Consider the following 14,283-nt stretch of genomic DNA (forward strand, 5'->3'; position numbering starts at 1 on the left):
GCTCCTCCACCTCTCCCTTCCCATCCCCACAGCACTGTACCCGTCCGCTCAACTGTATATATTTTCGTTACCCTATTTATTTTGTTAATGAATTGTACATCACCTTGATTCTATTTAGTTGCCATTGTTTTTACGAGATGTTCTTCCCCTTGACGCTGTTTAGTGCCATTGTTCTTGTCTGTCCGTCTCCCCCGATTAGACCGTAAGCCCGTCAAACGGCAGGGACTGTCTCTATCTGTTGCCCACTTGTTCATCCCAAGCGCTTAGTACAGTGCTCTGCACATAGTAAGCGCTCAATAAATACTATTGAATGAATGAATGAATGAATGAACATAGTAGCTCTGCTGTTGGCCAGGGGACAGAGTGGCTCTGAGAACCAGAAGACCATGCGATTCTAGCCCTACCTCCTCCACATGACGGCCTGGCTTCTGACCAGTGAATGACATGGGGTATTATGTGAGGTTGGCTAGGTCCTGAAATCCTGAAAAATGCTCCCAGTGGGTTTACCAACTTTGTTATATTGAACTTTACTAAGTGCTCTGCAAAGACTACGAGCTCAATAAATACCACTGACTAGTGACTCACAAGTTAACTGCCTGCTGGGTTATGGCACTATGGCATAACTGCAATTGGATCCTCAGGTAAAAGCCTATCGTGTATCCTTTGCGATGGCTAAGCCCAATCCGCCTATTACCTTCTTGCATTTCAAGCTAAAGGGAGAACATGACTGGGAGGAATGAGAGAGTGCTATTTATTGACAAACCACTAGCATTATAATCAGTTCCTTCGTCTTTATCACCATCATTATGAGAAAGTCGTAATTACTGACAAACTGCTACGAGACCTTTAGGCCAACTTCCACCAATATTTTTATCCTACTGTTCCACTCTTCTTGGTCATGACCACCAAGTAGTTGCGGGTGAACGAAAGCAAGTGCCGATGACCTTATTTAAAAATTAACAAAATCAAAACATGGGACAGGAAGACCTTCAAGAGGTAGGATTTTAAAGTATTTCAAAGCTGCTGAGAAGGAATGAAAATTAAAATCCACAGGACCAATATGGAAGGGGGCTTTCTCCTTTTGTTATCACTACTATTGAGTCTAATGTTTAGTAAATCAAGACTATATTTGAGCGTTTAAGAAGCAGAAAACTTGGAATCATTACCTCATACTCTGTGGAGTAAGTAAGATAAATTGTCGAAAACGCTGAGAATCTGCCATCTTGAGCATCATGTCCATTGATATTCTCCTATTAACCATATCCTAAAAGGATAACAAAAATAACACATATCTATGTTAGAATCCTAGGCCTCTAGAAGGGAATTTTACAAATATTCACCGTCAAGCTTTGCCTTTATATGGTTTGATGGAGAAACTGCATGGGCAACACTGTTTCAAAATTGTGCAGGCAAAATCAGAACACAGGCTATGTTCCGAAAAACCCCATTTGCTAAAAGAGGCTTGACTGAAATTGGAAGAGGATTCAAAATGCAACAATACCATGTAGACATCAAACTCGTCCAGGCATCGGAAAGGAGATTCAGTGATGGACCACAGGGAAAGAATGAAGCAAACTGTTGAGAAAGAACGTTCCCCTCCGGATAAAGCTCTCATGTCATTTAAAATAGCTTTATTTCCCTCTCCAGGCTGGACCTAGAAATGAATCAGAGATATTCACTTAGTAAGGAATAATCGACTTGTTTAAAAAAGCCTCGTCTAGACCTTTGGGAACACAAATAGGGACTGCATAGACCACCTTAAATTTCAGGAAGAAATGTGCAAATTCTAAACAAAATCAGAAAGTACCTAAGAACGTGAGAAAATGAGAACAAATGCAATTCCATCCATGGCTCACTGGAAAGATCACGGGCTTGGGAGTCAGAGGTCATGGGTTCTGATCCCGGCTCCGCCACTTGTCAGCTGAGTGACTTTGGACAAGTCACTTAACTTTTCTCTGCCCTCAGTGACCTGAACTGTGAAATGGGGATTAAGACTGTAAGCCCCACGTGGGACAATGATCATCTTGTATCTCCCCCAGCGCTTAGAACAATGCTTCGCACATAGTAAGTGCTTAACAAATACCTTATTATTATTATTATCACTAGTCCATCCAGGCTAGTTTTCTGTCTCACATTGCCAACAGGATGCTTTAGAGAAACCCTTTAATGGTTATGCTCCTTTTCATCGATTACTGCATTTTGGCCTATATGAAAATGGGTATTCTTTTAATTAAAAACTCTAAGATCTCACATTACCACAGAACCAAATTCAGAGGACCACATCATTCTTTCTATGAACCTCTGACCCAACAATAAAGCTGAATGATATACCACACTATTAAAACTAAGTGAGCAGACACTGACAATGCAAGCAAGTTTCTTTGAGGGTATTGTTGTATCCTGAAGCTATTAGAGAGCGCAATAAGATTCTGCTCCTGGTATTATAATGACACCTAGTGGCAATTTCATGGTCCTTTCGGATTGCGGCATCACCTAGTAACATCCTATTTTTTTTTTTAACATTTTTGTTTATAAAGTCAAGTGGGTACTCCCAAATTACTGGAGGAACCTGACAGTTCCGCAGCAGGTACAGAAAGTATGGCAATGGGAGCAGAGAGCGGGAACTCCGATTTACTTTCAAGAACCATCGGGAGGAGGCAAGTGAGGAGTTCATTTCTTTTCTCACTTGCTCGACATTCTGCCGAACATCTGCTCTCATGGGAGACGGAGAGAGGAAAAACAGAGAAGTCAGGATGAGAGAAAGGGAGGTGCAGATAGAGAGGGGGTGGGAGACAGAAAAAAAAGAAACAAGGTGTCTGCAGAGATGTGTATATGGGTGTGAGGAACAAGAGGGAGACTAAGGTAGGAGTTTACCATTTAGGGTACAGGTTTTGGTTTTTTTCCTAAGTTTGAGAACTTATTGTGTGCAGAGCACTGTGCTAAAAACTGGGGAAAGTACAATACACTAGAGTTGTCACACATGTTCCCTACCCACAAAGAGTTTACATTCACGAGAGAGGATTTTATAATCTGGATCATTTTGAGGATGATAATGGTGTTTTCACTGGTGATGGGAAAGTTGGGGTAGAATAGCAATGATTATTATGGTACTTGTTAAGTGCTTATTATGTGCAAAGCACTCTACCAAATGCTGGGGTAGATATAAGATAAACAGGTTAGACACAGTCCATGTCCACATGAAGCTCATAGTCTAAGTAGGAAGGAGTGGGATTTAACCCCATTTTTAAAATGAGGAATCACGAAGAGAAGTTAAATGGCTTGCCCAAGGTCACATGGCAGGCAAGTGGTGGAGCTGGGATTAGAACTCAGATCCTCTGACTCTCAGGCCTGTGCTTTTTCCACTAGACCAAGCTGTCTAGTGGAAAAGATGATTTGGGAGGGAAGATGACACGAGAAGTCCACAAGTAGATATACTGAGTTTGCAGACCTTACGGTCTGCAGTATGAACGGGGGAAGAGAAGTTGAGGAGGATTTTAGAGTCTGTGAGATATGACAAGAGGGAAGGTATTGATGTCTTCAGAATACGTAATCACGGTGAAGCAAAGGGGACAGAAACCCAGCTGTAGAGGGTCAAGAGGGATGCTGGAGATGAGGAAGTGGAGTCAGCAGTTGCGTTCAACCCAAGGGGCTTGAACATGAATAATAATAATAATACTGGCATTTCAGGAAGAAGATGGGCCAGGGGCTGGAGAGGGCTGGGAGAACTCGACAAGCAGTGTAGTCCAATGGAAAGAGCATGGGATTGGGAGATAGGAGACCTGGATTCTAATCCCAGCTCCACCACTTGCCTGCTGTATGATCTTGGGCAGATCACTTAACTCCTCTATGCCTCAATTTCTCGAGGGGATAAAATAGCTGTTTTCCCTCCTTAGATGCTGAGCCCTGTGTCGGACAAGGAACCGTGTCCAGTTAGATTATTGTGAATGTAGCTCAGCCCTTACCAAAGTGCTTGGCACATAGTAAGTGCTTAACAAATACCAAAATCAATCAATTCTCCCCCTCGAACCTTACCTTCCTCATCTCCTGCTAAAATTTCCTATTCCACCCCGACTTGTGCACTTCACTCCTCTAATACTTAAGTACTTACTGTACTGTGATCTCATCTGCCTCGATGAAGACCCCTTGCCCATGCCCTCCCTCTGTCCTGGAACCTCCTTCCCCTTCAAATCCAACCATCACTCTCCCCAGTTTCAGAGTGTTACTTAAAGCACATCTCTTCCAAGAGGTTTTTCCGGACTAAAGCCTTCCTTTCCTTATTTGCCCTCCCCTCTGCTTTACTTAGGCCCTTGGATCTGGATCCCTTAAGCACTTGATAGTCACCTCATTCCCAGCCCCACAGGAGATGTATGCCCCTTCAAAGCACCCAATCCACTAGGAAGACATGATAAATAAATGACCACAAGGCTCTGTGTAGCCTACAATACACGCTGCAGAAGTACAACAAGCAGAGTTATAGAAGTGAAATTCCTGGCACACGAAGGACAGGAATACAGGATACACGGTTTGGTCGGGTATACTTTCCCGCTGACCTCCCAGCCTAATGTCTCTCCCCTCTCCAGTCCACTCTTCACTTTGCTGCCAGAACCATTTTCTACAAAAACTTTTAGACCATGTTTCCCTGTTCTTCAAGAACCTCCACTGGTTGCCCATCCATCTCCACACTGAACAGAAATTCCTGGATCATCGCCTTTAAAGCACTCACTCACCTTGCTCCCTCCTACTGCATCTCACTACTCTCCTACTACAACCCAACCCCTATACTTTGCTCTTCTAATGCTAAGCTTTTCATTGTACCTCGATCTCATCTATCTCCCTGCCAACCTCTCTCCCATTTCCTGCCTCTGGCTTGGAATGCCCTCCCTCTACATATTCGACAGACAATTCATCTCCCCTGCTTCAAAGCCTTACTGAAGCCATGTTTCCTCCAAGAGACCTTCCCTAAGGCCTCCTTTCCTCTCCTCCCACTCCCTTCTCTGCCACCTTGACTTGCTCCCTTTATTCACCCCCTTCCCAGCCCCACAGCACTTATCTCCATATCTGCGATTTTATTTATTTATATTAATGCATTTCTCTCCCTCTATTCTGTAAAGTCGTTGTGGGCAAGGAATGTGTCTGTTATACTGTACTCTCCCCAGCCCCCTGAGTACCGTGTCATGCACACAGTAAGCACTCAATAAATCTGATTGAGTGACTGACTGATTTCCTGATCCATGTGAATTATTTACTGAGCGCTAACTGTTTGCAGTGAACTTTACTAAGTGCTTGGGAGAGTACAATACAGTAAGCAGTTATGATCTCTCTCCTTCAAGGAGCTTAGAACCCACCCTGACACCAACATCTTGGAGGCCTCCACTCCCTCCCCTTTCAATCTTGCATATCTGAAGACCAGGCAAACTAATTTGAACCCGTCTGAACTCATGAAATAATGGAACTTCAGCAAGGCCTAGTGAAAAGAGCAGGAGACTGGGAGTTAGAGGGATCTGGGTTCAAATCCAGACTCTGCCACTTACCTATGTGGCCCTGGGCAAGTTGCTTACCATTCTGCTGAACTGTTCTCTCCCAAGTGCTCGATACAATGCTCTGCAATCAATCACATTTACTGAGTGCTTACTATGCCGCAAAGCACTGTACTAGGTGCTTGGGAGGGTACACTGTAACAGAGCTGGTAGACACGTTCCCTGCTCGTGTAGTAAGGGCTCAGTAAGTACCACTTACTGGCTGGTTCTGGGTGCCTCAGTTTCCCCAACTATAAAAAGGAGATTCAATCCCTGTTCTCCCTACTGCTTTGACTGTGAGCCCCATGTGGGACAGGGACTATGTCCAACTTGATTGATTTGAATCTTTCCCAGCACTTACAAGAGTGCTTGCCTGACACACAGTAAGAGCTTAATGAATAATATAATCCCTGCCAGCCCCCATGCCCCTCCTCCCCAGCATAAAACTGCACCCAATCCTGAATCAAGTACGATTCATGTTCTAGATTGTTCTGAAGTGGGCTAAAGCTTAAATACCTGATGAGCAGATGTCCTAACAATAACTCTAAGGCTTATCAAGTTACTTCTGGGAGGGACTGAGAGGACAAAAATGTGTGGGCTGGAGGTGAAAGGAGGAGAAGAAAGGGAGACAGGGACTACTTTACTTAGAATATCAAAAATCTCAATGACAATTTGCATTTGTTTTACCACACTCATGCGAATGCTTAATCACTACAAAACAGCAGTTAAAAACCTGAATGAAGCTCCGCGCACAGTGGATGCTCGATAGTGATGGCCTTCAAAAAGACTGAAAAAATGTAATGCTGCGTAAAAACTGAAGAACCTCATCAGAGAAGTATGAATACAAAATTTCCCAAATACATTAAAGTAGAGTAAGCGAAAGGAAGAGGATACTTACTGATATTGCAAGGGTTTCTTTCCTGTGATCAAAACTCATCTTCCCAGAATAAGCCCGCTGAGCTAACAATGAGTCGAAGTAGAATTTACATCGTAAAGTGAGGCACCTGAAAGTGATGAAATGGGCTAGATTAGAAATCTTTTTTTTTTAATTCAATATATAAAAAGCCAAGATCAGATGCTAACTCCCAAAATCTTTTAAAAATTCAAACCATCTTGAAAAGAGACCAGTAACTACTTAAGAAAGTTCCTTGGAAGTCTTTTATAACACAAGAGTCGGAGAAAACATGGGATTACAGGTGGGCTCCAAGATCCCAACATACCATCACATGTGACAATCTATCAATCAATGGCATTTATTGGGCACATATTGTGTGCAGAGCACTGTATTAAGCGCTTGGGAGAATGCAATACACATGATCCAAGCCCATAACTGGCTTATAGTCTAGAATGGGAGACTGACACTGAAATAAATACAGAAGGGAAATGACAAAGTATAAGGATATTTACATAAGTGTGTGGGGCTGGCGATGCGGTGAATATCAAATGCTTAAGGGACACAGATCCAAGTGACACAGAAGGGAGAGGGAGTAGAGGAAATGAAGGTTTAGTTGGGGACAGCCTCTTGGAGACGTGAATTTTAGGAAGGCTCTGAAGGTGGGGAGATTGGTAGTCTTTCAGATATGAAAGGGGAGGGAGTTCCAGGACAGAGGGAGGCCTCATGAAAAGGGTCAGTGGCAAGATGGATGCAACAGGGTTCAAGTGACTAGGCTGGTGTTGGAGGAATGAAGTGTGTGGCCTGGGGTTGTAGCAGATCAGCGTGTTAAGGTGGGAGGGGGACAGCTGATTGAACGCTTTGAAGAGGAAGGTAAGGAACTTCTGCTTTATGTGGAGGTGAATAGGCAAAACCGGAGGTCCAGAGAAGTGGGGAGATGACTGGACATTCTTTTAGAAAATGACCCGGACAACAGAGTGAAATATGGACTGGAGAGGGCAGACAAGGGACAGGGAGATAGTGAGGAGTCTGATGCAGAGTGAAGGTGGGATATGAATAATAATAATAATAATGTGGTATTTGTTAAGCGCTTACTATGTGCAGAGCACTGTTCTAAGCACTGGGGTAGATGCAGGGTGATGAGGTTGTCCCCCGTGGGGCTGCCAGTTAATCCCCATTTTACAGATGAGGTAACTGAAGCACAGAGAAGTTAAGTGACTTGCCCACAGTCACATAGCCGACAAGTGGCAGACCCAGGATTCGAAACCCATGACCTCTGACTCCCCAGCCCGTGCTCTTTCCACTGAGCCACATAATGGTCGGGTCAGTCCGGTAGCAGTGTGGATAGAGAAGAAAGGGTGGATTCTGGATTAGTGAGAAGCAGTGTGGCCTAGTGAAAAACAATGGGCCTGAGAGCCTGAGGACCTGGGTTCGAATCCCAACTCTGCCACTTGCTTGCTATCTGACCTTGGGCAGGTCACTTGACTTCTCTGTGCCTCAGTTTCCTCAATTCCTGTTCTCCCTCGTTCTCAGACAGTGAAACCCATGTGGGACAGGGATTGGGTCCAGCCTAATTAACCTATATCTACCTCCCGGTTAAAACAGTGCTTGACATATAGTCAGTGCTTAAAAAATACCATAATAAAAATTGTGAAGGTAGAATCTACAGGATTGGTGATACACTGAATATGTGGGTTGAATGAGAGAGGTGGGCAGAGGTTAATGCCAAGGTTATGAGTTTCTGAGACTAGGATGGTGGTGCTGTTTAGGGTGATGGAAAAGGGGATAGGAAAAGCACCACGGTCTAATGGCTAGAGCACAGGTTTGGGAGTCAGAAGGACCCAGGTTCTAATCCCGGATCTGCCACTTGTCTGTTGTGTGACCTTGGGCAAGTCATTTCACTTCCTCTGTGCCTCAGTTACCTCATCTGTAAAAATGGGGATTAAAACAGTGAGCCCTAAGTGGGACATGGACTATGTCTAACCTGATTAACTTGTGCCTAACTCAGTAGAGTACCTGGCACACAGTAAGCACTTAACAAATACCGTACAAGAAAAAAAAAAAATCTGTGGGAGGACAGGGTTTGTGGAAAGATGAGGAGTTCAGTTTTGGACATGTTAATCTTCAGATGGGCACCACACTGTTTGGTAGCATATTTCAGGATTCACAACGCCTGTCCGTACTGTTATATCCAACCACTGCCAGGAAATCAACTCCCTCCCCACCCTCTCCTCCCCTCTCACACTGCTCCATTCCCGCTCTTCCTTATTTTGAGCAGTTTCCCTCCCAGCTCCAGGCAGCTACCTCAGCTCTTTCCACACCCGGCTCTGCCTAGGGTTTCCCCTGTTCCCAGTCTATAAGCCAACAGTGAGCTGTGCTGCCTGCCACCAGGGTGGGAGGTGGAAGGGCAGGAAACTGGTCCAACCATGCTGCCTTCAATCAAGTGCGCAATAAATACGATAGAAAGAATGAACGGTCCCGAGGCCAGGTGACGGGACCCCGGGTGACGACTAGCGCCTGGCATTCCGGCTCTGCCTGTGGGCGGGTTCCGGCAGTATCCTCCGCTGGCCCTCATCACGCCTTACCCATCCCTGCTGTGGGGTTTTAGACAGGGAGATTAAAGGACCGAGAAGTTCCGCCGAGAATCGATTACAGTGACAGTTGCTTACACAGCACCACCCGCGCTCTCTATTCCCTGCCGACCGGGTTCCCGCTAGAGCATGAAGTTGGACAAGGAAGCAGGCAGGCAGGCAGGGATGCAACTCAGCCCAAGAGAGTTTTGTGCTCAGAAACCATTCTCAGTATAAACGACTGCAACGTTGCGCCAATGTTGAGCTATTCTGCTGAGTCACCAGCCTCTGCGGTCTTTGCCAGCCGCATCTGCCATTTGTTTTCTCAGATTCCTGCTGAGTCTGACCACCATTATAGACGCCCTCGGGGTTGGAAAATTTCCTCACAGATGGCACTGCTCCAACAAGCACTCCCTGACCTTTAGCCACTGTGAGATGTGACTCGAACTGTGTAGGGCTTGGTCATCATGCTGGGGCTAATTCTGGAAAGGAGCCTAACTACCTATACATCAGTCTACTGGAGGACGTACCCCAGGATTCAACCATTCATCATAGAGCCACCTTTTTGACGACTATATTAGTCATATCCTGGGATACTCCTATAATAGAATAAAAGGTAACTGGACTAACTGAAAATTCATTTTTTCGCGGATAACATGCAGCCCACTGCAGGCAGAAATTGTTTCTATTCGATGGTCATGATGGCATTTGTTAAGTGCTTACTGTGCGCAATGCATTCTTCTAAGCGCTGGGGAGGATACAAGGCAATCAGGTTGTCCCACGTGGGGCTCACAGTCATAATGCCCATTTTACAGATGAGGTAACTGAGGCACAGAGAAGTTAAGTGACTTGCCCAAAGCCACACAGCTGCCAAGCGGCAGAGCTGGGATTTGAACTCATGACCTCTGACTCCCCAGCCCGTGCTCTTTCCACTGAGCCAAGCTGCTGTACTGTACTTTCCAAGTGCTTAGTACACTGCTCTGCACACAGTAAGCTCTCAATAAATACGAATGAATGAATGTGGAACATCTTCTCGATCACCTTTTGCACAGCTAAAAACTGCCTCAGTGAACTTTCCTTTCTACCGAGCAATAAAAATGATTTTAATAGTTCTGTCACTGCAGTCACCGAAATCACTTTAGTGCTTGCTGAGAAGTCAAAAACTATGACAATAGGGTTCCGTCTGCTGTATACAGCAGCCAAAAATCACAGTCATGAAGCTTTACCTGTGACATGTGTGACAGGTAAGAATAGCATGATTACAAACTGGTATGGGCTTTTACAGAGGATATTTTTAGACCACGATTAGCGACAATTTCATGAATGGTGCAACTTAAGTTCTCCACTGTATTTTTACTACTTCATCCTGCTGGCCCTCCACGATTTCTTTTAATTAATGTGGTTCACAGTTGCTTCAAAGGAACATTCAATTAATGCATGCAATTCTCATGGAATTAGAAACTGAAAATCTATGAGGTAGTCTAAATGGGAATCTACAGTTTGGAGATTGTATAGTTTGAAATTTTCTAAAGCCCCTACAAGCAAGTACAGGGAGTTTTACAATGCCAAGGTGTGTTCCCAAAGAACTCAACGTGGTGGGAAAACGGCATCAGGGTGACCAGTGGGAATTAGAAGTCACAGAAGCAGCAATGGGTAGCAGTGATCACCTACTGAGTACGAGGCAGGCGGTACTACAGAGGCTCCCAACTAAAAGCTTTACCTTCCAGGTGGTTCTTATATTACTGCTAAATGCGGCACCATAAGAATGCTCCACACCTTTGCCAATCACTGCTATTTCACTCTGTAAATATTATACAGTTGAAAAACAGTTCAGGACAGTATAGCAGTGAGGCTGAGGGATAGGCTGAGAAGTGTAACAGCGTGTATATGAATACAACCATTTCTTTTTACGACAAATCTACCTGCGCCAATTTGTGGATGAGGTTATACCAGAATAGACCAAGGGTGTGGGAAGTACAATCCCTAATTCTTCCCTTCAACTCGTGTAGTTTTGTTGGTTTTTTTAAATTTTTCTATGGTATCTGTTAAGTGCTTACTATGTGCCAGGTAGTGTGTGTGCGCCAAGCGCTGGGGTAGTACAAGTTGTTAGGTTGAACACAGTCCCTGTCCCACAGGGTGTTCAGTCTTAATCCCCATTTTCCAGGTGAGTTAACTGAGGCACACAGAAGTGATGTGACTTGCTTAGCAGACACGTAGCAGAGCCAGAATTAGAACCCAGGTCCTTCCGACTCCCAGGCTTGTGCTCCCATCTACTGGGTCAAGCTGCTTCTTCAGGGCAATGAAAACCTGGGTTCCAGTGAAAAACTATGTACTCCCTTCCCTTTCTTACAAATGTGAGGAGATGTAATGGGACACGGCCAGGTGGTTACCACAGGTGGACTTACTGGGTTCTCCAAGTGCTGCTAGACTACAGGCTCTCAAAATGGAAGAAAAAATGGATCAAGAAATGATCAACCAATCACTTGATAGCATTTAGTGAGCACCTATGGTATGCACTTTCTTGCGGGCAAGGAATGTGACTGTTTACTGTCACGCTGTACTCTCCCAAGTGCTTAGTACAGTGCTCTGCACAGAGTAAGTGCTCAATATAAATACGACTGAATGAAGGCACTTACAGTAGAGCGGGGAGAAGAGACACAAATTCATTGTAGTTGCGGGGGAGGAGATAAAAGAGTACATGAAAGTATTTAAAAGCACGGGCCTTGGAGTCAGAAAACCCAGGCTCTAATCCCGGCTTTGCCACTTGCCTGCTGTGTGACCATGGGCAAGTCACTTCACTTCTGTGTACCTCAGTTTCAACATCTGTAAAGCAATTCAATACCTACTGGCCTGTTTAGATTGTGGGCCTCTTGTGGGATAAAGGCTGTGATTATCTTGCATCTACCTCAGTGTTTAGTACAGTGCTTGGCATACAGTAAGCACTTAAATGCCATCATTGTAGTTATATAAAATGTCAATTCATCAATGGTATTTATTGAGGGCTGACTGGATGCCAGGCACTGTACTCAGCACTTGGGAAAGTACAATATAACAGGGTTGGCAGATGCGATCCCTGCCTAGGAGAAGCTTACGGTCTAGAGGAGGAGCTTTCAGACTACTTAAGTAACAAGAATACTCTTTAAATGTCTTCTACGTGCCAAGTCTTTCCTGTGAATTGATGCCTTACTGTGGCAGGAGAGTTTGCATACACTGAGGAAGCTTAGTTAGAGCTATGCCACCTAGGGCTACCTGTAATGGAAAGGGCTAAGCCAAAGTGTCAAAGTCGATTCACCAGTGCTGGGCAGCAGCGGCATGGGAAAGAGTCAGAGGCGAATGATCAAGTGACCAAAACGTTCATCGATGATAACGGCGGAAACTCAGGTTTCCATGGGGCAGGAGAAGGCAACGGTAAACCACTTCTGTATCTTTACCGTGAAAACTCTATGGATACACGTACCTGAAAAACTTTACGACAGAAGATGGGATGTTCTGAAGAGGGTGTGTCTATGGAGTCGCTATGGGTTGGGAACGACTCGACGGCATTTGAAGAGAAAAGAAGAGATGTGCCAAGCAATGTACCAAGCACTGGGACAGATACAAGATAGTCAGATCAGACACACAAAGTACATCGGGGGCTGTGGTAACTTAAGTGCTCTGGTGGCTCTTAAAACAGAGTCCGAAGCAAGTGGCATTCAATCAATGGGATTTATTGAGCGCTTACTATAGAAGCAGCAACTATTCAGCGCAGCTCCAGATACTATGCTCTGACCTCCTATGAGGGACCACAGAACTTTAAGAGCAGAGCCTCGACTTGATACTCTCCTGCTCTTGCTCTTTTCTCATCCCAAGTCCTCATCCTAACTGAATCCCACTCTCGTCTTGTCTGCTTCTAGTCCTTTGTGCAGGTCGTCCCCTCTATAGCCTGGAACTCCCTTCCCACCAAATCCCAGATTCCCCACATTTAAAGCCTTCCCCCCTCCTAAATGATTGCAAATTTTGTCATGCCTGCCTTTCCATTAACCCGGACAGGCTACAAGGCTTGTGCTTCTGCTGAACTTTCTCAAGTGTTCAGTGATTTGTATTTCCCTCAGTCAGTGCTCAATGAATGAGTTCTGCTTACTGTATGCACTAAGTACTAAGTACTTACTAAGTACTGTACTAAGCACTAGGAAGGAATACGTTAAGTGGGAAATAGACATGGTCCCTGTCCCTCGGAGGGCTCACACGCTAACAGGTATCTCAATGAATGGTATTTACTGAGCATTTACTATATGCAGAGTACTGTACTAAGCACTAGGGAGAGTTCGGTATAACAGAGTTGGCTGACAGGTTTCCTGTCCATGATGAGCTTATAGTCTAGAGGGATCTATGGAGGCAAAAGCAGACAGACCTAGTCGAAGTGTTCGGAAAACGCCAGTGTCACTGAGAGTGCATTTAGTGTTATTAGAATCTCGCACATATCAAATGGAAGTCAAAAAAATTGAAGCTATGTTAGTTCTGGAAAGACTGGAGCTACTGGCCACGACAGTGAAGTGGGCTAATGAAGGGATCCCAAGGAGTGTATACGTAAAAAATAAAGATCTGGAGAAGTACAAAGGAGTCTCCAGAGATGATCCTCGTTATAGACTAAGAAGAGGAAAGGAGGCAAACCAAAACAAGGTAGAGAAGTAGAGGAGAACCAAGACAGACCTATATCCTCAAAACTGGTGCCAGAATAATAATTCTCAGCTTTTGCATAACTCTAAAGGCGGCAAAGGGACTGAGAAAGATGATGAGGTCTATGGATTATCAACCTAATAGCACTAAGTTTAACAGGAGAATGGCATTGACTAGACACACCAAGGTTTTACAGAAGATAGTGAAGAAAAATTTAGATAGCATTAAGGCAAAAAAAGGTAAAAAACCAAAACAAAAACTGAATAAAATACAGATACTGGGTTTTGGGACCCCACAAGTAGCATAATGCCACATCAATTTTCAAAGACCTTTACCAAAGTTTGGACTTTTTTGGAACCAGAAATGATACTGAAGAGATCTGTGAAGACTTTAGGAAACTCACCTTCTAAACTGTTGATATGTTTTGTATCTCTGAGTCATGATTTCATCCAACAGTTTAATAAACCTTTTCAAATTCTTGACTTTACCCTCTATGTCCTGGTATGTGTTTTTTGCATCTCTGTACTGCCTAATTTGTGAAGAGAGAATAAAAGAGTAAATGGCAAGAAATGGTGGATGTGAAACTGAAACTTAGGAAGAAACATTAAAAGTATTCGTGATGTTGATTTGTTAAAAACAGACGGGATTT

At 44.4% G+C, this 14,283-nt stretch overlaps 1 protein-coding gene across 1 annotated transcript in view; it reads right to left on the minus strand.

Annotated features, from left to right (window-relative positions):
- SMC6 (structural maintenance of chromosomes 6) overlaps positions 1-14,283 on the minus strand; it is a 69,686-nt gene that overhangs the window by 2,217 nt on the left and 53,186 nt on the right. The window contains exons 23-26 of the mRNA XM_029076171.1: positions 14,038-14,163; positions 6,415-6,520; positions 1,502-1,654; positions 1,167-1,264 (exon numbers count right to left, since the gene is read on the minus strand). Of these exons, the coding sequence (XP_028932004.1) occupies positions 1,167-1,264; positions 1,502-1,654; positions 6,415-6,520; positions 14,038-14,163 (483 nt within the window). The remainder of the gene's footprint in view (positions 1-1,166; positions 1,265-1,501; positions 1,655-6,414; positions 6,521-14,037; positions 14,164-14,283) is intronic.

This window comes from Ornithorhynchus anatinus, chromosome 1 (assembly GCF_004115215.2).
Source record: "Ornithorhynchus anatinus isolate Pmale09 chromosome 1, mOrnAna1.pri.v4, whole genome shotgun sequence".
NCBI lineage: Eukaryota > Metazoa > Chordata > Mammalia > Monotremata > Ornithorhynchidae > Ornithorhynchus > Ornithorhynchus anatinus.